Genomic DNA, 24720 nt, shown 5'->3' on the forward strand with positions numbered 1-24720 from the left:
AACTCAACTGTGTATCCTAATGTTAAACCTTCTTAGATTGTTGGATTATTTTTGTTTGTTGGTTTTTGGTTTTTTGTTTTTCTCCGGTACCAGGAACCGAACTCACGACCTTGCGCTTGCCAGGCAGGCGCTTTGCCACTGAGCTAATGTTGGATTATTTTTGAATGTAGCACAGAGTAATAGAAAGTTTTAGAGAGAAGTTTTACCTGTCGGTTATTTTATTATCAAGATAAAGAATCAAATCAAACAATTGTAGGATGTAAATCTAGATTATGTAGGACACTGACTTCTGCTTATACCTTCCGATAAAGTAACACGACTGTGAAGTGTGTGGCCTTTGTGTTTCACCCTGTCCTTATTTCAGTGGTTACTGTTCTGTCTTTCACCCTTTTATAGTTTGAGCAAGTAGCTGGGTAGCACTTGACTAGATTCCATGTACCTTCCTAAGCCTTTACTTTAGAAAATTCCTAAACTAACGAGTAAAGATAAAATGAGATTTTACGGAGGTTAAGGAGACAGAGAACGCTCAGTGTATCCTCAATCACTGTACAACCCGTGGCAATTGTAAATGAAAATCATTACAGACTAAGTTCACCTCAGTAACTTTCACAGGAATGGCGGCTAGTACTTGGGGACAGTCATAGGTCAGGTTTCACTGGTCCCGGTGGGGACAGGACTCGCAGCGTAAGTGACTTGTCTGAATCCCTCAGCTAGTTAGCTGTAGATCCACAGCCCCAACCTCACACAGTGCGCGGCTGGATCCTGGTGATAACGTCGTCACTTAGATGAGCCCTTGTTCCCTTGGCCTCACGCAGATTCCTTCCATATATCTGGTGCTGAAAACTTTTAAAGCCCTTGAGTGTTTGTTGTCTGAACCCGAAGCGTTGCCTCACAGTTGTAAGTGTTGGCAGCACGGGGTTTGAGGGTACTCAGGCAGCCCCGGAATGTGAAAAGGTGAGGCTCCCGGACATCTAGGGGACGATGCCACGTGTGCCTGCATTCCCAGCTCCTGCTCTATAAGAAAACTCCCCTGTGAAGCTTGACATCAACAAAACCAGGGCCCCTCAGAAGCCAGGCACGGTGATGACGCCTTTAATCCCAGCGCAGCGGAAGCTGAGGCAGGAAGATTGCCAGCAGTTCTAGGCCAGCCTGGGCTACATAGACTGTCTCAAAAACGGAAAGAGAAAACAAACAAACAGAGGAAGCAGAACCCCACCCTTTTTTGTTTGCATCCTACTATTTTTCCATAATGTGAGAAAGACCAAGCTTAGACTTCTAGTTATTAAACCTCTGTCCCAGCTGCTTAAAGTAAGAGAAATACATGATAAAACTTTGTACTTCCCACCTGTCCCTTTTCCTTTCTCTACTTCTGCTTTTTCCCTGGCACTCTTCAGAGCTGTCTGAAGGCGCTTAGGACCCTGCGCAAGCGCTCACCCGTCTCCTCCCTGTCGCGCAGACTCGTGGGCGGCCGCGTCCCGATCCCCACGCACTACTTCGTGCTGCTCAGCAGCTGCGAGGACAGCGGCTCCGAGCCCGCCGGCTGCCCGGGCCGGCTGAGTGTGCTGCCCTTCGTGCTCCCGCACCGGCCCACCAACCTCGAGAGCTGTCCGGTGAGTAGCTCGGGACGGGGTCAGGCGGAGCCCCTTCGCGCTTCCGTGCAAGTGGCAGTGTCTGAAATGGAGCTTTTCAGTGTTTACGGCTGGAGTTACAATAAAAGCTTTGAGGCTTTCTATAGTGCCTGATCTCTGCGTAATCAATATCAAACGTGTATCCGTATATGTGAACGTGTATTTATGGCTGCATGTCTTCTGAAACATGTAGTCCAGGCTGGCCTCAAAGTGATGGTGGTGATCCTCCTGCCTCAGCCTCCGGAGTGTTGGGATTATAGGCGTGTACCACCATGCCTGATTACATGTCTTAAATATTTAAATATTTGATTTCTATCTATTTTATTCGTACCTACTAGGGAACAGACGATACATTAATTTTTAGGTTGCAAATCTTAAAGTTTGATCCCAAGGCTAGCATTAAATCAGTATTTCCTGAATGAATATGTAAATGTAAATCTTCCAACAACTTGAAAAGTGAACTGTTTTACACTTATACACGCACGCACATACACACACAAATGTGCACACACATGCAGGGAGGATAAATTGGTTTAACTAAGATTGCTTAACATTTAACCACCTCACAAATGTTTTGAACCAAGGCAACTTATGTGTAACTGGTTACTACAACTTAAATATATTTTTTCTGGAAAAAAAATACTGGATGTTGGATTTTGTTGAAGTCATTCAATAAATGTTGAATACCTGTTAAGCACACAATATCATGATAGAAACTCTTTAGAACACACAGAGCATACATTGGGAATTAAAAGGGAATTAAGATATATTGTATACATGTACCAATTACACACAAGCTATGTAATCACTATGTACTGAAAAAAAGTTCATATACAACTTTGAACGATAAATGAGATATAGGCATATAAATGAGCCAGTCCGTAGTGCAAGAATTATTTTGAAAATTAAGAAAAGCCAGGTGTGGTGGTGCACACCTATAATCTCACCCCTCGGGAGGCTGAGGCAGGATTGCCTTGAGTTTAAACCTAGCCAAGGCTACCTAATGAGTTCAAGAGCAGCCTGAACTACAAACTGAGACCCTGTCTCAACATACAAAAAAAACAAACAAAAAAATTAAGAAATGTCGCCAAGTTGGATTTGCCGTCAGATACCGTGCAAAGAATTCAGTGTTTGGCTGGAATGGTCAATAGAGGTCACATAACATGAGGCGGAAGTAGATCCGGGCCCTGAAGAAGGCGCAGGATGGAGGGGAGCCACGGGAAAAGTGAAACCTGAAGAGGAATTCAAGACTTTTGTTTGTTTGTTTTTCTCTGGTACCAGGAACCAAACTCACGACCTTGTGCTTGCCAGGCAGGCGCTTTGCCGCTGAGCTACATCCCCAGCCCCTGGAATTTGAGACTTTCAATGTAGATAATTGGGGGAAACCCAAAAGAGGGGCAAAGAGCAAGGGCGGTGCCTGCGGTTCTGTGGAGGTCGCCAGTCCCGCTGGACCGGTCCCACGGGGTCAGCCATGTGCTGCGCAGCGCCCCCATCAGGCGCGGGGTGCAGACGTTTAGTTGAAGACATGCGTGCCTCCTGCGTGTCAGGACGCGAACCGAGACGAACAAACGGAACGCGTGTAGAGTAAGAACTTGTTAAAGGTCAAATGCCCAAGGAATATCCGCAGACACTGAGCTGTAACAGTGCGCAGGGTGGCAGAATGTGCGCAGCGTAGACTGCTACTTAACACCGCAGTTTGCCAGAGACATGGGGACTTGGGGTCACCTGCTGCCTGTGAGAGGGGACACTGTCGCGGGCAGTCGGAGGAATGTGGAGGAATGTGGTGTTCAACATCTGGCAAAGTTACAGTCGCAGCTGGGCATGGTGGGGCACGCCTGTAATCCCAGCACTCGGGAGGCTGAGGCAGGAGGGTCGATGGGAGTTCGAGGCCAGCCTGGGCTGCAAAGAAAGCTCAAGACCAGCCTGAACCACATAGTGAGACCCTGTCTCAAAAAGACAGGAAACAAAAACAAAGTTACAGTCACATGTGCTTTATGACAGTTCCATTCGCATGTCCTAGACATGAGCCCTTTCGGGTTGTTCCTCACTAAACCATGACCCTCCGAAAGCCCTGCCAAGATGCTGAGGGGGTGACCGCAGCTACAGTAAAACAAGGACTGTCACAGGCCACAAGCCACCCCTAGGTCTACCCAAAACTCTATGGATAGATTACAAACATCTTGTAAGTGAATGAAAAAAGATAATTGGAAGATACCACTTAAAATGTCATTTGTACCAACTTCAAAACTCATAACCCAATACTCTATATTACACATTGATGTATGTCTTAGTTACTTTTCTCCCTTGCTGAGACAAAATACCTGATGCCCAGAATTAAGGAAGAAAAGGTTTATTTAGCTCACACTTGGTGGAAGTTTCAGTCCATACTTGGCTGGCTCCAGGGCAGGGTGGCACATGGCCGAGGGCAACAGTTCATGGCAGCAGAAAACGGCAAAAGCAGCAAGAGTGAAAGGGAGGAGTGGCAGCAAGCAGCCTCTCTCCCTCCCTGACATTGTATGCAAACTACCCGCCCCAGGGCAGGTGTAGCACTCACACCCATAATCCCAACACTGGACCACTTGAATCAATCATAACCTCTAGAAGCCCGCCCCATGACTGCATGAGGCTTTGGGGAGACATCTAGCTAAAAACCATAACAATGTGTGGTAAAAGTTTAAAAAAACATTGGGTTCACAGCGACTCATAGTAATGTTTGTCTCTGAACCAAGAAACATTGGGGATTTATCTGTAATGTTACATGCATTTCTTTAAAATACTTATATCTGAAGTAAGTGTAAAAATGGCAAAGTAGCCAGGCATGGTGGTGCAAGCCTGTAATCCTAACACTCAGGAGGCTGAGGCAGGAGGATTGCCATGAGATCGAGACCAGCCTGTGCCATATAGTTCAAGACCAGCCTAAAGTACATAGTGAGACTCTGTCTCAAAAAAACAACAAAAACCAAACCAAACCAAACCTAAACTTTGTGACTTTGTGGTGGCCTGTGTTTCTTATATTTTGTACTTTTTGTGTTTTGTTAAACAACTAAATTAATTTGTATCAAATTGGGATTTAAGGCAATCAAAACAGACATCTTGTAAATATAATAATATGACTTTCTGTGAATGAAAAATTATTCCTTGTGGAAAAAACAGCCTTGTGTTTCTTTTTTGTTTTTCAGGAGAATAAAACTGAAGCCCTCTGGGTTGAAGAAAGATTCAAAGCACACGTCGCTCGGGTCCGCGATGTGGAACTGCTTACTGGGCTTGACTTTTATCAGGAAAAAGCACAGCCTGTCTCTGAAATTTTGCAACTAAAGACATATTTACCCACATTTGAAACTGTTATTTAACTTAACATGTAAAACAATTTTGGTGAGATGTAGATGATTTTTTCTGTTGGAAAATCATAAAATAAAGTTTTCTATTTTTCCTTGGCCTTCCTAAAAGTCATGTGGCACAAATTCAATCATCCTCCTCACTCTTTCACTTTCATGAACATATATTATTTTAAATTACTTTCTTCTGCAAGGTTTGTACCATGTGATACCTTTCCTGTTGTATGTACTTCTCCTTCCTAATGGTCGGCTGCATTTTTCTGCTCACCGTTATCTAAACAAAAGGAAGAACAAGAGAAACGTCCCACTTGGAAACCGAGTCAGTTCATCATCGATCTTGTCGTAAAACTCTACATTTAGCAAGTAGACAATATTTAGTAAAATAAAAATGCACACAACTCGCATTGGTAATTTCACCTGTGAAAACTCTCCCCGCAGATGTCCGCCCCACAAGTGCAGACAGGGATCAAAAGCCAGGCAACGTGGGTTTTACTTAAACAAGATATAAAAAAAAGAAGTAGCTCATAGTCTCTTCACAGTCTCTTACTTCGTATCTCTTTGTGAGGGTCTGTGTGCCCTTCCCTCGTGACCAAGTTCACGCGGTGCATTTTGGGCGGAGCACTGCATGGGCGCTATTTCTCCTCAGCCTTCAGACTTGGAAGCGCGTGATACTCATCTGTGCTCTTACTGTTGCTGCCTGATTGGTCACGTTTGTGTTCACCGGCTTCTTATCTGCCGAGATGCCATTTTTCCTTTTCTGATTTGTAAGTTATTCATGGATAGACACATGAGACCCTCTACCTGATCTAATTTTTATTACACTTTCATCCATTGACTTTAACATCCACTAACAATCCCTGCCTGATTCAGTTCTTACTGTGGCAATTGCAAAAAGCGTGATTTTAAAAACTCCCGTTATTTTTCATTTCTTAGTCTTTGTCCGCAAGGACACACTTCCTGTTCCTATTTGCTTACTAGTTGTTATCTTCGTGGACTCATGGATCCTTCCCTAGTCGTAGATTAAAATATCCGATACTCATGATTTACTTCAGACTCTAACCACCCCCGGTTCAGCCTGCGGGGGCTTCTCTAAGTGGGCTCCCGTGTCCTTCTGACATAGTCTCACCTTTCTTCAGTATTTCTTTATTTTCTGGTATTAAAAAAATAGTTTCGGGCTCAGGGCTGGGGATTTAGCGCAATGGCACAGCACCTGCCTGGCAAGCTCAAGGTCGTGAGTTCAGTTCCCGGTAATGGAAAAGAAACCAACCAAACAAACAACAACCAAAAAAAAACAAAACAAAAGAATTGAGCTGCAGAAAAATTAAAAAGTGTATAAAAAAAAAACACAATAGTTTTGGGCTCATCCTTTCTTTTCTCTGCATGAACTCTGGAATCTTCCGTTTCTCTGAGGGGTGCCGGTACATTCAGAGGGTGCCGTGTCCTAACTCCCTCTGGGTGTGGTTGCATGTAGATATTCAGTGGGCAGGGTGCATCTGTGTACCCCTTTGCCTGTGCCGCCCCTCCTCTATTTATATTTTTAACTACATAAAACCCGTGGGTTCAGTTGCCATCCAAAATAGCATGGTTTTTTCTAGCCCTTTCCCGTTTTGTAATTTTATCTCCCTTGAGAAACTTGGTTCTCAACATCACCAATATATTTGCTTAATCCTGCGATACACACAGAGGAGGGATTGCTAACCAGGGCCAGGGAGAGAAACAAATCTACTCACTAGAGATAAGAAATGCTTCCTCTTGCTATCCCTCAACTAGGAATTTATAGCCACAATTCTGGGATCCTCACATGACTTCAATACATTTTCCCCTTTCCTGTAGTTACATTGTTCCTTTGAAATATAGCACTGCAGCCAGGCAGGGTGGTGCATGCCTGTAACCCCAGCACTTGGGAGGATCATTGCAAGTTCGAGGCCAGCCTGGGCTGCAAAGTGAGCTCAAGGCCAGCCTGAACTATGTAGAGAGACCCTGTCTCAAAAAGACAAAGAAAAAAAAAGCAGATAAATATATTTTCCCATTTTCTTTTCTTACACAAAAGAGGTATAACATCTAGTACACAGTTAGGCACATGCATTTTTGTGACATTGGAAGTGTATTTTGGGCTAAATTACTAAATGTGGCTAAACATATACAGTGTAGTTTCATTTTTTCAAAGTAAAGCTATTATATTGGCAGAGTTTTTTTTTTTTTTTTCTTTTGAGACAAGGTCTTGCTATGCACTTCAGGCTGGCCTTGAAGCTACTATGTAGCCCAGGCTGGCCTCGAACTCATGGTGGTCCTCCTGCCTCAGCTTCCTGAGGGCCGGGATCATAGGTGTGCTTCACCATGCCCAGCCTACAATCAAATCTTTTACAAGTGATTTTTATGTAGCTGGCATTTAATACAAGAAAATATCTTACTTTGGAATACAGGATATCACATGTTACTACTAGATTTGATTAAAGCTTCTTGGTGGACAGACATATATAAAAGAGTTATTTTTGTGAGTTTCAGTGTTCCCAATCAAGGATGACAATTCCTGTTTGTAACAAGGAGACTTTCTAACCCAAGGAGGTCAGCTAAGGTCCTGGGAGTAGACACAGAAAGAAAGGGAATTCTAAACACTGGTTTATTTCCCAGAATTAGTTAAAAATTTGCAAACATTTTCCCCTTAATGTAGGTGCCCTGTGCCAGGAGATTAGGGTGTGTCCAGCGGCTGGCCAGTGGGCGTGACCTGTCAGTCACAGAGATCCAGGTCACACAGGGCCAACCCCTGCTCCTGCAACCAATCAGAGGGCTCTATCATCAGTTCTCCTGGTGTGAAATCAAGCAGGTTTTTGATAAGACGGCCTAGATTTGACATCAGAATGGGGGGCTACAAAAAGGGTCACCCTTAGCTTTCTGGCCACTGTAAGCTCTTTCTGTGGCCTACTCACTCTGTGGAGTGTACTTCTAACCCACCTTTAATACTTTTTTTTTTTTTTTTTGGTCTTTTTGAGACAGTGTCTCGCTCTGCAGGTCAGGCTGGCCTTGAGCTCCCTTTGTAGCCCAGGCTGGTCTTGAACTAGCAATGATCCTCCTGCCTCAGCCTCCCAAGTGCTGGGATGACAAGCTTGCACCACCTCGCCAGACATTTAATACCTATAATAAGTTTAAAACCCCACTCCCTATTGCATGTTTCTGGTTCAAGTCTTTGTTCAGGACAGCAAGAACCTGGAAAGAGCGCAGCACCCCAGACACTGGTGACAGTCACACTAAAAAAAATCAGGGATTTAGTGCCATAGTCGGAGTCAAGAGGGTTCAGCGTCTGTCCTTGGAAGAATCAGAAACAAAAGTGTGTTCTGGCCAAGCGGAAACCCACATTCCCTGCCGGCCTGCGCAGTTGGGTGGGTGCCGGGGACAACCGGATTAAACTGCACCGATCTGTGTGCCTCAAGTTCATCCTCAGCCGCTACTTCAGCTGGAATTCAGGACACAAACGTCCGTTAACATCTGATCGCTTTTAAAACGAGTAAATGGAGTTTTCGGGGCGAGTGTTTATACTTACAAGTGGGGCTGATCCTGGCATAAACTCCATCTGGCTTTGGCACTTCTTGAATTTATTTTGAACTTGTATTTGGGTTCTTTGCAAACTCCCTTGCCCTAGGGAAATCTCTTTCCTTCCTCCCCCTCCATCCACCCCCGCATCACCGCATCTTGTCCTCTGTTTACTCTGGGGAGGGAGAATTTGAGAAGGGAAACGGGACATAAACCCTTCTCAAAAACACAAACAAGGCTTTTGGAAGCAATGACTTCCGTTTTACTCAGCATCCCTGGCAGACCACAATCACTCCCTCGGCTGCGGACTCATGCTGGGACAAACTTCCAGACAGACCAAACCTCAGCCTCCCGGTGTCAGGGAATCAGGGCCACACTGACTGGCCCCAAACCCACAGGATAAGCGCAGCTGGATAACAGCTGGTAATGAATGCCACTGGACCTACAGCTTAAGGGACTCCTTTATTTTAACGTGCTTCTTTCTTTCTCTCTCGCTTTTTTTTTTTCTTTTTTTTTGGGGGGGGGGACAGGGTCTTGTTATGCAGTTCAGGCTGGCCTTAAATTCACTATATAGCCCTAGTCTGGTCTTGAATTATCGGTGATCTTCCTGCCTCAGCCTCCTGAGTGCTGGGATCACAGGTGTGTACCACCACACCTGGCCATATTATGTTTCTTAATGTGAAAATTAAATATTCCTGGGTGCAGGAGGGCTCTGGAGACACAGGCCGGTCCACGTGTTGAGGCTTACTCTACCAAGATGTTCTGTTAGCCCTGCTTATGTGCTCGTCATTTCTAAGGGGTGAGCAAAGACTGCAATAGCTTCTCAGATTTCTTGGAATTGAGAATATTCACCTATTGCTTAGTACAGTGACCTCTTCCTGTCTTGTCTGCTTCGCGTGATGCTGACAAGCTTGTTTATAGCAGTCTCCTAAGGAATCAGCTACAGTATATTCTCCTGGGAGTTCACACAGCCTTAGTGCATTGATAAGAGCATGAATTCATCCCTAAGTCACAGACACCAGGGTTTAAATCCTGTCTTCCTAGAAGTGTGATCCTGAGCAGTTTCCTCCAATTCTACAACTGAAGCCGGGCGAGGCGACACGTGCGGGTCATCCCAGTGCTCGGGAGGCTGAGGCAGAAGGATGGCTGAGAGCTCGAGGCCAGCCTGGGCTGCAAAGCGAGACACATCTCGAAAAAACAACAAAACCAAAACCGAAACAAATCAATGAAACAAAAACATAAAATGATGGAATAGCCTTTAGGGACATGAAAGATACTAGAACAGAAGTAAATCTAGATTTAAAAAGTCCTTTCTTTGGGGGGAAATCGTTAAAGATGCACAGGAAGTTGAACCAAATAGTACAGAGCGTCCAGGTCCTCCTCGGCCTCCCTGGGCTGATGTCAGACTTGCGACAGCAGAGTGTCAGAGACAGGAGGCCTGGCGGGCTCCTAGGTGCACTCAGATTTATTGCTTTATATCTGCACAATCTCATCTGCCCAACCTGAGAGCAGATCCAGGCAAGTGAGTGTCACACAGCAGGTACACCCGGCCCAGGCAGAGTGGGGGAGCCCAAGCCTGGAAACTTTTCCTTCTGGGCCTTAACTCTTCCTGTCTCATTTAAATTAATTCTACTTCTCTGTGCCTTTGTTTGTTCTTGTTTTTTGAAAAAGGGTCTTGCGATGTAGCCCGAGCTGGTCTCTAGCCTGTGGGAGTCCTCCTCCCTCAGCCTCCCTGGTGCTGGGATGACGGGTGTGTGCCATCATGCCTGGCTATCTGTGCCTTTTTTTTTTTTTTACACAAGGTCTTGGTTTATATTACAGGCTGACCTCAAACTCATGGCAATCCTCCTGCCTCAGCCTCCTGAGTGCTGGGATTACAAATACATACCACCGTGCCAAACTTGTGCCTCTTTTGACAGGCACATGTCCCTGGGAAATTAATTCCTTCAATTCTAATTTTTTGCTGGCATCTGAAGGAATAATGATTGCTTAAGAGCTGCAGGTAAACCTTGCAGTTACCAGGAACGGGGGAAAGACCAGCAAAAAGCTACCCAAGGCACAGGCTCTGCAGCAGAGTGATCTGGGCACTCCAACACCTTGGGATGCGGCTGCTCAGACAAGGCAGTGACCGAGGATTTGAGGGCTGACGCCTGAGGAGGTGATTAAATATTAAAGCTAAAGCCGGAGATATAGCTCAGTGGTATAAGTGCCTGCCTGGCAAGCGCAAGGTCGTGAGTTTGATTCCTGGAACCAAGATAAATAAATAAATAAATAAATAAATAAATAAATAAAATATTAAAGCTAAAATGTAACTGTTTTCATCTCCAACTCAGAGTAACACAGATGAAATGGAAATAGATGTTTCAGAATCCCCGAGCTGCAAAGGTGCAGGGACGTGAATTGTGGTGGACTGACAACTGGTGGTCAACTTGTAACACCCAGCTGAACTGAGTCAGCGTGGCGCTGGGTGTGGAGGCCCACCCGAGGACTGTTGCCAGCAGCACAAAAAGGAGAACTGGAGAGCAAGAAATAGTGCTGTTAGGGGGCTGTTGGTTCTCCTGCAGGAGCTTGTCATGCTGGCTTTCCTGATATGAAATCGGCTGTTATCATCAGAGGAGCTCGGGACTTCGGTGTTGCTGAGGATAGTTGTGGTACTTTTCAGCGGAGTTCTGGTTCTTTCTTTAAGTGTCACTTCCTGGCTCCTGTGCAGATCTGTAGTGGATTGATAACTGGTGGTCAACTTATAACCCCCAGCTGAACTGAGTGAGTGGTGCTGGGTGTGGGAGGCCCACCTGGGGACTGTTGCCAGCAGCATAAGAGGCAGACCTGGAGAAGAAGCAGGCTGTTGGGAACTGAGAGAGACAGTGGGGAGCTGGCTTTCCTGATGAACTTGGCTGTTTTCATCCTCCGAGGAGCTCAGGACCTCGCTGGCACTGAGAATGGCTTCAGTTCACTTTGGGGAAGCTCTGGTCCTCACTTTGAGCATAGCTGCCTGGTTCCGGAGGGGAAGATGGTGCACTGCCGGCCTCCTGGAGAAGCTTGCTACATTGGCTTCCCTGATGGGGACTCAGCCATCCTGATCATCAGAGGAGCTCGGGACCTCACTGTTGCCGACAATGGCTGTGGTACCTTTTGGGGTAGCTCTGGTTCTTCTGAGCATCACTTCCTGGCTCCAGTGCAGATCCCTCAGCCTGCTAGCACAGATCCTTCATCCTGCTGGCACAGACTTTATAGATTCCACCACTGACTTTTGGGCCTTTCCAGCAGATCCCTGAGACAGGCCTGCATGAGACGTTGTCATGGCCTCTGGGCCTCCAGTTGGATTTGTGGGAGGCATTGTCATGGGCTCTAGGTCTTCAGCTGGACTTACGCAGGACATTGCTGTGGGATGCAGGCCCTCAGCTGGATTCCGTGGCTCTTTTGTGTGTGGACAGATTTCCTGCACTCCTTTATACTTGACTCTTTGGTGACTATTATAAAATAATCATATGAAGTATGTGTCCTGTATTATGTTGTTCCCCTTGCAAAATAAGCCCCCAGACTGACACAAGATCCCTCAGCCTGCTAGCACAGATCCTTCATCCTGCTGGCACAGACTTTCTAGCTTCCACCACTGACCTTGGGGCCTCCCCGAGCAGATCCGTGAAACAGGCCTGCATGAGACATTGTTATGGGCTCTGGGCCTCCAGTTGGATTTGTGGGAGGCATTGTCATGGGCTCTAGGTCTTCAGCTGGACTTACGCAGGACATTGCTGTGGGATGCAGGCCCTCAGCTGGATTCCGTGGCTCTTTTGTGTGTGGACAGATTTCCTGCACTCCTTTATACTTGACTCTTTGGTGACTATTATAAAATAATCCTATAAATTATGTGTCCTGTATTAAATTGTTCCCCTTGCAAACCCTGACAACAGGCATGAAGCCCTTGTGTTTCGTGAAGGCTCCGGGGGAGGGCAGCCCTGGCGGGGCCTGGCAGCCACAGTCTGGAGGCGCAGGTCTCCCCAGGGAGCTGGCGGCCGTGAGTCAGCGCTCTGCGCTCTCCTCTGGTGGAAACGGTATGGCCCGGGCCCACAGCCTTGGAAACGGTGACTAGGCAGTTGCCCAGTGGTGACAGAGCCCTGGCATAAACAGCTGGGATCTGGGGCCCTGACACTTGTCGAGGTGAATCTGTGTAATTCTCCCTTCATGCTTAGTAAGATGCGGAACTACTGCAGGAAAATTGAACCATGTTTCCCACTAATGCTCATCTTTATCAGGCAGATTATTGTACAAAAGGATGGAGAAAACTTTCAGTAGGTTTTTAAAGGTTTCTTTAGAATATTTACATTGGAACTGTGTGTGGTGGCACACACCTGTGATCCCAGCACTTGGGAGACTGAGGTAGGAGGATCCACAGCCTGAGCTACATAGTGAGACCCTGTCTCAAACAACAAACAGACTGTAGTGTGGGTGTGTTTGGGAGATGTGGCAAAACAATTAATTTGGCTTTGGAGCGAGCACAGGGCAAGAGAAAGTGGCACAAAATTCCAAGTACAGTCTGGGTTACAGACTTTCAGACAGTGATCCACTGCTTATTGAAAAATGCTGGTATGTCAGGTTATCTGCCCTTAACCCTATCTGCACTTAAAATAATAAAAAGAAATTGGGAATCACGGCGCACTTGTGAAATCCCAGCACTCTGGAGGCTGAGGCAGGAGGATCGCTCCTGCATAGCAAGACCCTGTATCAAAAATCTATCAATCAACCTTTAAGTGACTACTTCCCTAGGTGTTTTCTTTCACACATGCTTTATTATATCTGGTTGTTAACAGTAAATTAAATAAATGCTCTACACCTAACAGGGAACTAGGGCCTCTTGCAAATGAACCTTTGTATCTGTCTAGTTAGCAGGCAAACTTCGCGTTACAGGAGAGATGGATTAGACGCTTGTGCTGAATTTTTAAAAAAAAGGAGCAGTGTTTTTTATTATAAAGCTATAAATATTTCTCTTAAACAGAATTCCCGAAGGGCAACAGAAATAAAGCACAGCTCCACCAAGCACAACAGGGTCCCAGCCGCTGGCTGAATACAGTGTCTTCCGGCTGCTTTTCTGCCGCAGAAGCGCCCAGGGTGGCGCCTTCCAGCTGTGCAGGCCTTGTGGTGGCCGCCCTGCACTGCCCTGGGGAGCAGGGCCTCTGACACGCTGCATCTGTGAGAAACGGGCGATTTTTCCCTCTTAAAGGCCAGAGTCTGTGGAGCGTGAGTCACCCGGGGACCTCCCCGTGGCTTCCCAGCCCGGACTTGCTCTTCAGGGAGGTCCCAGCAGACGACCCTGCAGGCTGTGGCCAAGAGGAAGACCTAAGGGCAAGAACAAAAGCACCTCACACACCATCCGATTTGACGCGTGGCATTTCTCATCCCAGTGAATGTTCCTGCTAGTTTTACTGATTGGGGTGGGGATGGGGTCTCACTGTGTGGTTCAAGCTGGCCTCCAACTCTGAGATTGTCCTGCCTCAGCCTCCTGAGTGCTGAGATTTACAGGCGCATGCCACCATTCCTGGCCTAAACAGCTAGACGGTTTCCATGCCTGGAGGCTTTCCTTCCCAGAAGCAGAATTTCAAACCATAGGACCATAATTGAAGGACAGGTTTATAAATGTATTACAGCCTTTCCTGCCCCTTCAAATTGCCTGTGCTGGACATAACCAAGCATTTTGGTGAAGACCCTGCTCATTAACACCCGCGCATGCGTCTCCTGTTTAGTCTCCTTCTTCTTGATTTTAAATGTACTTTGTGCATGCTCTTTATTATATTTCTGCTCCCACTCAGTGTCCCACATCTAAATTCTGCCCCTTGGTTTCCAGTGTCAGTGACTCTTCTCTCTCTGCCACTGTGTGACAGCTTTTGCCAGCCTGTCACTTCCTCATTTGCACAGCAGGGACTACTCCATGGGTTTTCAACTGTGTCCCCAAGTTGTGTGTTGAAGTCTTGACCTGAAGTGCCTGGAATGAGACCACCTCTGGACACAGGGTCTGTGCAGCTGATTAACATGAGCTCGCCTTAGGGTAGGCTCGGTCTCAGAGGCCTGGTGTCCTAAGTAGGAGGAGGTTGAGCTGGGTGTTGTGGTGTACACTGGGAGTCCCAGAACTCAGGAGGCTGAGGCAGAAAGATCCCCATAAATCTGAGGTGAACATGGGCTGAGGCAGGAGGACTGCTGCAAGTTGGAGGCCAGCCTGGGCTACACAGTGAGTTCAAGGCCACCTGGACCTACACAGAAATATCCTCTTTCTGAAAACCAGTTAAGCAAAGAACCCAAAATGATGATGAAAAATAAATGCTTTGAGTCACTGAGGCAGCCACTACAGTGGACTTCCAGAACTGCTTCAGAAAGTGGTCAGAACAATGGGATATGAGTGTTTAAAGAGAAAGGAAATATTTTGAGCAGCATCCATGGTAATGTGTCTCTTAATGTATTTTTAAAATCTGAACATTCATCGTAATTTTTTTGTGGGGGATAGGGTCTTGCTATGTAGTTAAGGCTGGATTTGAACTCACTATTCAGTCCCAGGCTGGCCTTGCATTGGTGATGATCCTCCTGCCTCAGCCTCCCAAGTGCTGGGATTACAGACATGCGCCACTACACCTAGCTCATTGTAATTTTTTATAATACCTCATAAATAAATGAAAGATGGCCTTAACTTTATTACAGAGAGAAAAAGAAGTCAGAAGCCCTGAGACATGGCATGGGTTTCTCTTTTGTTTTTGAGACAGGGTCTTACCATGCCGTTCAGAGGAGTCTTGAACTCACTGTGTAGCCCAGGCTGGTCTCCGGGAATGTGCCACTGCATCTGGCATCAGATATTGTGAAATTTATAATCAATCTGTGGATTGTGGAAGAGGAAGATGCCTAAAGGTGAGGTTAAAAAATAATAACAATAAAGATAAGGTGGTCTTGAGTTGTCAGCTCACTAGATGGCTGAACTCTAAATACAGGTATCATACTGTGTGTGTGTGTGTGTGTGTGTGTGTGTGTGTCCATCATCTATCATTTGCATAATCTATGGACCTACCTGCATTCACATCTCTGCCTGGTTTCAATGGCCCTTAGCAGCTGGTAGGTGATTACATTCACCTCCGACCCTTAGGAAAGGAGTCTGGTTTCTAGGTTTCTAGGCTTTTTCTGTCCTGAACAAAGAATTGGTCAAGACAAGTGCAAAAATTAGTGAGGTTTCACGTTTGTTAAAGGTAAGAAGAGAACAGAAATATACTCTGCAGAGCCCTAGAGCCAACTAAAGGCAAGAAAAGAGATCCTCCCTATGAACTACAAGAAAAGCCCACAGCAGTGTCAGCTCCATGGCTGCCATCTTTGTGTCTCCCCACCTTCAGGCTGATCGCCTGTTGGAGTTCTCGCGAGAACAACTGAAGATGGCTCTCTCTGATTGGTTCCATTTGCAGGACCTTGGGAACAGTTCTGCGCATGTCTCCTGCAACTTTCTTTCTTTCTTTCTTTCTTTTTTTTTTTTTTTTTTGCCTTTGTGAGACAGGGTTTCCCTATGCAATTCAGGCTGGCCTTGAGCGCACTTTGTAGCACAGGCTGGCCTCGAACTCACAACAATCCTCCTGCTTCAGCCTCCCAAGTGCTGGGATTACAGGTGTGCGGCACCACGCCTAGTATCCTGCGACTTTCTAATTGACAGGTTAAGTCTCCTTCCTTCCAGTCTGGCAGGTTTATAATTTCCTGCCTCAGCACTCCCTCTTAACGGACTTGTAGGAACACACACAAGTCATTGATCCTTCTGACCCTTAGTATCTTCCAAACTGGTGGTTCAGGAGCTTATGTGCAATCATATATGTCGAAATACTTTGGAGCCAAAAGGTTTTGCCCAGTTAGTATTGATTGAAGAAAAAATTAGATCGGGCCAGGAAAAGCAGTGGCGAAAATTAATCAACAGCAAACGCAGACAGGGCTAAATCAGGTACAGGGAATACATTGTTCCCCCAGATGATTTTATTTTAGGGAGTAGGTGGCTTCCTGTGGACAGTCTGGTTTTCCCTGTGTTTACTGCGAGAAGCTGTGCGTGGAGTTTCCTGCCCGCGGGGCCGAGTGTCCACCGCCTGCGGGACGTGGGAACGGTCCGTGCCACAGGGGCAGAGTTGCTACCCCTGGACACACAAGCTGTTTCTGCACATTGTTATTTGTATGGGCACGTGTTTGCTACATCACGATCGCATTCCTCGTGCGTCTGCCGTCTGAGTACTGTGATCACAGGCGTGTAACTTCTACTTTAAAAGGATTTTCTCATGTGAAATAAACAGAGCAGGCCACTGCTGACCTTAAAAACACGTTTCTCTCAAGGCCAGGGAGACTTCTCTGGCAGGCTTCCTCCCCGCCCGCCTTCCCGCAGATCTCAAGGGTGAGAGGGTGTCAGTTGCACAAGGTCACAAGTGCCATGCTAGCTGAGGTCTCCAGAGAGAAAGAGGCGAGAAGAACCCTCATCCTGACCCAGTCATCGGAGGCGGCTCCCTCCCCACAAGGGCTGCCTTCTGCTGCCTATCACCTGGCCTCCAGCGGATCTCCCTGCCTCGGTGGACAGAGCTCAGCGATCAGCACAAGGGTTTGGGGCTCTTGGCTGACAACTCAAGGGACGCTGCGGAAAGTCTCCTGAGGCTGATCGTGGGCTCATCTGGCAGATTTCCAAGGCCTGGAACCTGAAAAAATAAAAATGAAGGAGAGCAGAAAAAGACACAGTTCTGTCAGTGGCCAGCAGTGAGCACTGGGTGAATCATCGGAAGCCCTGAGCTCATACTGCAGCTCCTCATTACCCCAGGGGCTGCTGGTGATCGGAAGTCCTAGGTCCCTCGAATTCCTTGCCTGCCCTAGACTTTGTTTTCTTTAGAATCCTGTGGATTGAACTGAGGCACCCACAGGCTGGCCTTGCTGGAGGAACTCCAAAGAAAGAGGCATTTTATTTTAAAATTTTTTTACTTTTCCCTTTATTGTTTGAAACAGGGTCTCATGTGGCCCAGGTTGGCCTGGACATCATGGTGATCCTCCTGCCTCAGCCTCCTGAATGCTAGAATTACAGCTTGTGTCACCATCCTCCCATAGAGCTTTAGATGTACAGATCTGTGGGGAAAGCACCAGGGAAAAAGGACAGAGCCTCTTGTGCTGTAGTTTCAGGGGACAGTGGAAAGTTCAGAATATTTAGTTTATTGAGAGAAGGAGGAATAAGTGAGTGATTAAATCCGAAAAATAAAAGCAGTCACCGAGTCTGCTTCTAGGAGTCACAGCAGCCAGCAGCGCCCATGGGAAGTCAGCTTCCAGATGCGCTTGGTTTCAAAGGACCTTTTCATGTCTTCTGAGCGCTCTGAAAGGTCCTTTTCTTCATGTGCATTGCTATAAAGAGGGCCTCTCTGAATCCGGACTTATTTGAAGCCAAGCACAGTTTTTAAAAGAATAGAAGCCCAGTTTAGAAATGTTTATGTTTTTGCTACTTTTTCAGTATTTCGGGGTTTTGTTTGTTTTGTTTTGTTTTTGAGACAGGGTCTCGCTATGTACTTCAGGCAGTGCCTCCAACCCACAGCAATGCTCCTGACTCAGCCTCCTGAGTGCTGCGATTCTAGGCATGGCCACCATGCCTGATTTTTTTTTTGACACAGGGTTTGCAGTGTAGTTCAGGGGCTGGGTTTGAACTCACTATGTAACTCCCTCAAACTCTCGGCCATCCTCCTGCCTCAGCCTGAGTGCTGAGATTACAGGCATGTACTGCCACACCTCACTCCAAAAAGGTGTATTAAGCTGGGTCAATTGACTGACTTCCCAGTCAAAGCACCAGTTCTACATTTCCAAAGTAAATCAGGCAGTTTAGAGATCTGAGGTCCCTCCCATTAATGAAATCAGCAAACAGCTCCCCGTTGTGTGCCAGGATTTTGTCAGGGTGCTTTTATACAATTAAGCTACTGCAGGTGACCCCTGTAGGGCAAAGTTCCACCGCTGAGCTACACCCTTACCCTCTGTCCCTTCAGATTACCAGGGCACCTGCAATCTCAGGGGTGGACTGTCTTACTGCCACTTCTGAGTTAGACACCTGTCCCTAAGGACAATGTGCGTCTTTGTTTTTTTTTCTCTTTTAAAACCCATGGCTCACTGCTCCAAACTTTTACAAACATGAACAGAAGAATCAACTAATAGAAGAACAGTCTTATGGGTGTGGTGGCACATGCCTGTGATCCCAGCACTTGGGAGGCTGAGGCAAGAGGATCATCATGAGTTTAAGGCCAGCATCGGCTACACAGTGAGATCAAGGCCAGCCTAAAGTACCCATCGAGATTCTGTCTGAAAAATAACAGAAAAGCAAGCAAGCAAGCAAGCAAGCAAACAAAGACCCATGGTGTTATTTGTCACATGGTTAGGAATTGTTTTTATCATTCCAAAGACATTTATTGAGTACCTAGCACATGCTAGACACTTAGTAGGTGACTTTGAATGAATGAATGAATTTATACTTCCTGAATCACATGAGTTCCATTCCTCCCCTTGAAAAGGAAATTAAAATTTTAAATAAAGCCTGCCACTGCCGGGCGTGATAGTGCATACCTGTAATCCCAGCACTCGGGAGGCTGAGGCAGGAGGATCATTGTGAGTTCAAGGTCAGCCTGGGCTGCACAGTGAGCTCAAGGCCAGCCTGAACTGTCTCAAAAAGACCAAAAGAAAAAAAAAAAAGCCTGCCAAGAATGCCTACCAAAACCAGTCGAATATGTCCTTGACAAGCCTGATAATGGGACATTTCTTCCTTTGTGTAAACCATGCTTATTTAATGGATGGCCTTGCAATGTAACTTATATAAACTCCCTTAGCAACCTATGATGTCACCCAACCCTCCAGTCATGAGCCAGATCTGCTTTTGTATCTCCCTGCTTGCTTTCCCTATGAAAGTCCCAAAACCCTGTTGGATGGGGCTCTGACTCTTTGGGAGAGAACCTAATCGGGCCCACCAGTGTACAAACTGCCTCCTAAACCTTCTTGGTGCCAGTTCTTCCCATCTTTGGTCTGTTTCTCATAATATTTCTGACTTGCTAATGTGCAGGTTTCCCAGGGGCACCCAGGGCCTCACGGGAGCTGGGCAGGTGCCCTCTGTTAAGCTTTGGCTTCACCCTGTTGCTTGCTTTGAAGCTGAGCAGTGATTCTCGCAGCTCGGGCATTTGTAAGGACAGCAGCTCCTTCTGTCCTCTTTGTGCCCAACCAAACAAGCCACAGTTCATCCCAAAAGTAACCAGAGATGGCTCAGAAATCATTTTCTTTTACATTTTGTTCTTATTAGTCCATGTGTGTTGCTTACTTTTCTCTCATCACTGAGACAAAATAGCCAAAACTGAAGTTAACGAGGGAAAGGTTTATTTAGCTGACAGTTCATGGAGGTTTTAGTGCGTACTCAGCTGGCTCCAAGGCAGGGTGGTGTGGCACAGGGGCAGTAGTTTGATCAGCAGAAGACAGCAAAGCAGCAAGAACAAAAAGGGGGGAGGAACAAGCCTCTTTCCCTCCCTTATACTGTAAGCAGGCTACCGCCCCCTAGGGCGGGTATAGCCCTCACATGAGCTCCATGCCCTCCTCCTGTACAGGCTCAGGATGTTTATAAAGTGAGGACCCTGACACCCTGCTGATTCACTTAATTAAATTTCTAAACTTCTCAAGTTGAGGCACGAAACAACATCCTAGAGGTGTAAGGGCGTGCCCTCTACACCCAGGATGTAGAACTCTTAGAGTTACTTAGTTAAGCTTCTAGACTGCTCAAGTTGACACAATGTATCAACCATTATAGTCCACCCCTTGTCAAATTAACATATTTCTTTAAATTGGTTTCCAGATACAAAGACATGCTTATTTTTATCATTCCATAGCTTGAACATTATAGCACAGGTTTAACAATCCTTAAGAACCAGCATTAAGTCTATCAACATCATATTACATTATAACCATAACATTCCACCCCTGGCCCTCTAAAGACTAATGCACATCCTTTTGCGCAAAAGGCATGTAGTCTGTCTGCAAAAGTTGACACAGTCCTAACAGTTTCAGCATTGCTGAAAAGTCTAAGTCCAAAGTCTTCTCTGAGATCTAAGGCAAACTCTTAGCATCTGAAAAGTTAAACACTCCTTGTGCAAATGAAAAGTTAAAGACTTCCAACATTCAATGGCACAGGATAAACATTTCCATTCCAAAGGTTACAAATAGGGGGATACAAAGGATTGGGACCAAAGCAAGTCCAAAATCCAGCAGGGCAAACACTAAGTCCTGTAGTTCCAGTGTCTGAAGCAATCTGTGGCACACTGTGAGCTCCAGAGGGCTGGAATGTCTCCACCCCTAAGGCTTCTGGTGGTTACAGCTACCACGGCGTCCCTCTTAGGCCTGCTTTGCCCCCTCCTTGCAGCTTCCCTTAGATGATCCACGTTCCTGGCTTTTCCAAACTTCTGTGGTCTCAAGTGTACCTTTGACTTCACCCTCAGAGCTTCACACACTGCCCTCTCAGGGGCACACTGCCTGACCTCCCAGGCCTTCTGAAATTGGGGTGGAAGCCTTCTTAACCCCACAACTCTTGCATTCTGCATGTACCTAAAACCAGCACCATGTGAACGATGCCAAGGTCTGCTGCCAGCTGGAGCAGTAGCCAGGTTTCCCTCTCTCTTGGTTGTAGGGGTTGAGTGCTTGGATTGCTGGGCACTCTGAATCCAATTCTGAGGAACAAATTCTCTACGTCACCACCATTCTGGAACACGGTCCTCCGCAGCTTTCTTCTCAGACCAAGACTTTCACATTTGCAGTTTTGAGGCTGCAAACGGTGGAGACTTGCTGTTTCTTGTGATGCCCTCAGGCCATCTTTTATATTCTCCTGTTCCTTCTCAGCAATGGAGATCTCCTCAGCTCTATCTTTGTAGTATACAGCTTTACTGGAGGGTCCCTTTTGGTCAGACTTACAACATTTTAAATCATCGTACTGGGTTCTTTGCTTTTGATTCTCAACACCTGGCTAAAAGCCTCCAGCAAAAGCCATGCCACCCCTCAACATTCCCCCACCTTAAAATTTCTCCTGCCAGATTAACCAGTCTGCTGCCCTTAATCTCAGTCTCAAGCAGTCTCTGGACACAAATAAAATGCAGACAAACTTTCTGCCAAGCCATAGCATACATCCCCTGGAGTCCAACAGCCAATGCAGTCCTTCCCAGCAGAAACCTCCCAAGCCTGTTCTTTACCAATTTTCTGGTCTTCTGAGCTCTGACAAGAATCTCCCATACAGAACAGCCTAAGGAGTTCCAGCTCTACTCTTGGTCGACATCTCCAAACCTTTCCAAACTCTTTCCACAAGCCATTCCCAAGGCCAGGTATAGTCACAGCAATGACCCCACTCCTCTGGTACCAAATTCTGTCTTGGTTACTTTTCTCTCATTGCTGAGACAAAATACCCAACACCCAAAGTTAAAAAGGGGAAGGTTTATTTAGTTCACAGTCTGAGGAGGGTTCAGTCCATAATCAGCTGGCTCCAAGGCAGGGTGGTGTGGCACAGAAGCAACTGTTCAAAGGGGCAAAAGACAGCAAAAGCAACAAGAGCAAGAGGGGAGAAGAGCAAGCTTCTTTTCCTCCCTTATATTGTAAGCAGGCTGCCCTCCCCCACGGGTGTAGCACTCACACCATCTCCAAGCCCTCCTCTTGCACAGGCTCAGGATGTTTATTAAGTGAGGACCCTGGCCCCCTGCTGAGTCACTTACTTAAACTTCTAAACCTTTCAAGTTGACACAATGAACAAAATCCTAGAGGGGTAAGGGCATGTCCTCTACACCCTAGGAACTGTGGAGTGACTCAGCTAAATTTCTAGACTGCTCAAGTTAACACAGTGTATCAACCATTACTGTTTTCAGTACATAGTGATCACAGGCATGGTGGGGAGTTGGTACATATACACAATACATCTTGATTTTTTCCCTTACATTGCTGAATCAAAAATCTCTTCTGTTTTGTTTGGTTTGGTTTGGTTTTTTGAGACAAAGTCTTGCTATGCAGTGTAGGTTGGCTTTCACCCTGTAGCCCAGGCTGACCTCAAACTCAGTGATCCTCCTGCTCTGTCCTCCTCTACGAATGACTATGCTATCAGCCTTGGTCTAAAGTCCATTCTTCTGGAATGAAAATGGAAAAGCAAAGCTGAAAAAATTTTGTCCCTGTTTTCTCTCTCACCCTTGAATATTACACTCTTTGCCCCCTGGAAATGCACCTGTCTTCTCTGCTTTTTATAACTTTCAGTATCACAAATGAGACTGATTTTGGGAGGCTGAGGCAGGAGGACCGTTGTGAGTTTGAGACCAGCCTAGGCTACAAAGTGAGTTCAAGGCCAGCCTGAACTGCATAGTGAGACCCTGTCTCAAAAAGATAAAAAAAAAAGGAGACCGATTTGTGGCCATCAGTGTTCATGGCTTAATAAACTCTGGTGCTGGTCGGTTGTACCTTTCAGCTGCTGACACTTCCTGCAACTAGAAGAACTGCCAAATTTCTCACAGAGGAACCTGGAGGAATTGATACTGCTGATGAACTTTAGTGTTTAACTAGCTTCCCCGAAAATAAGACCTAACCAGAAAAGAAGCCCTAACGTGATTTTTTTATGATGCTCATAATATAAGCCCTACCCCTAAAATAAGCCCTAGTTAAGATCATCAGCCAGATGCACACATTTAGTGTGTCCCTTGCAACACACAATGGATGTTTTGAGATATAAAATAATATTAATATATAGTTAAATATTAATAAATAATACTGTGACAGTTATCCTTCAAAATGCTAATATAAGCACAGATACAATGCACAAATAAAGGGTGAACTTGATAATGAATGGACGTGGTTGTGTCTCAAATCAATCTTTATAATTCAGTTCATCGTGTGTTGCAAGGGGTGTACTTAATGTACTCATATTAAACAAACGTTTTCTGAATTCTGGTGCCTGTGACTTTTCATCACTTTTGTGTGGCCCATTATTCTCACCTGTTGTCATTTCTGTCACCACTCCTGTCTCCTAAGTCTTCAGTGAACACTTGGTTAAACGGAAGCTCTGTGAAGCCCAGCCTGCAAGAGGTTGTGACTCAGGCGAAGAATTCATGGGATAGAATCACTGGCAGCTGTGTTGCCAATGTGCTACGAGCAGGCTCCATGGATCAGGAGCGCTCACCTAAGGAGGGCGCTATTGCTGGACATGAGAGACTGAGCTCATGGCTCTACAGGAAATGGAGCCCCAGGAAAGGCAGGCCAGAATTCGCGGTTTGGAGAGTTCCAACAGTGTTCCAGAATGAGATGACGTGACTGTATTTGAATAGATATAGATTTGTGTACATGAATAAGTCTAGATTGTTGTACATGAAAAAAAAATAAGACTTCTTCTGAAAATAAGCCCTATTGCATTTCTTGGAGCAAAAATTAATGTCAGACCTCTTATTTTGGGGTAAATATGGTAGAAATTCCATTTAACTCTGCTGTCCCTCCTCTAGTTATCTTTCCAAAAGAGTTAAAGATATTACATTACACTGATATAGTATACCCATGTGTATAGAACCACAATTCATAACACTGTAGTTAAGTATTGGAAGTGGCCCATACGTCCACCAACAGGTGAATGGATAAAGAAAACGTGCTATTTATATGTGGTGGGGTACGACTCTGTCATAAAGAAGGATAAGCTTGAGTCATTTTGTAGAAATGAGCTTGAATCTTGAATCTATTTTTATAGCACCTTGAGACCATACTGTTAAATAAAATAAATCAGACACACAAGCTTAAATATTTCATGGCTTCTCTTATATAAGAAACCCAAAGTATAAACAAAAAGCAAACTGGAAGATAGATAACAAGAAAGAGGGAGACAGATCTTTTGCAAATGGGAAGGGGATCAACAGGCTGAGGGAGGAGGATGGAGAGGGAAAAGGAATGGAAAAATAATTAAGATGTGCACTGCCGGGCATGGTGGTGCACACCTGTAATCCAGCACTTGGAAGGCTGAGGCAGGAGGGTTCTTGCAAGTTTGAGACCAGCCTGGGCTACAAAGGGAGCTCAAGACCAGCCTGAGCTGCACAGCGAGAATCTGTCTCAAAAAGACAAAAGACAAAAAAAAAAAATGTGCTGTGTACATGTGCCAACTGCCCACGAGAAATGTAATCACTATGTACTGCAAATATGTACTAATAAAAATAAAAATTGAAAAAAATAAGGCAAGCCAGATACTC

General features: G+C 45.9%; 1 protein-coding gene and 1 long non-coding RNA gene across 3 annotated transcripts in view; one reads left to right on the top strand and one right to left on the bottom strand.

Moving 5' to 3' along the window:
- Enpp3 (ectonucleotide pyrophosphatase/phosphodiesterase 3) overlaps positions 1-5074 on the top strand; it is a 74043-nt gene extending 68969 nt beyond the window's left edge. For both annotated transcript variants that reach the window (XM_005389205.2, XM_005389206.2), the window contains 2 exons: positions 1457-1610; positions 4808-5074. In XM_005389205.2, the coding sequence (XP_005389262.1) occupies positions 1457-1610; positions 4808-4978 (325 nt within the window). In that variant the 3' untranslated portion in view covers positions 4979-5074. The remainder of the gene's footprint in view (positions 1-1456; positions 1611-4807) is intronic.
- Positions 5075-13424: 8350 nt separating this feature from the next.
- LOC102020706 lies at positions 13425-15845 on the bottom strand. The gene is made up of 3 exons (XR_001234971.1): positions 15537-15845; positions 15246-15373; positions 13425-13825 (listed from the first exon to the last, which is right to left on the bottom strand). It is a non-coding gene; the product is annotated as an uncharacterized LOC102020706 (long non-coding RNA).
- Positions 15846-24720: the final 8875 nt, after the last annotated feature.

This window comes from Chinchilla lanigera, unplaced genomic scaffold (assembly GCF_000276665.1).
Source record: "Chinchilla lanigera isolate Chin_1 unplaced genomic scaffold, ChiLan1.0 scaffold00035, whole genome shotgun sequence".
NCBI classification, from domain to species: Eukaryota; Metazoa; Chordata; class Mammalia; order Rodentia; family Chinchillidae; genus Chinchilla; species Chinchilla lanigera.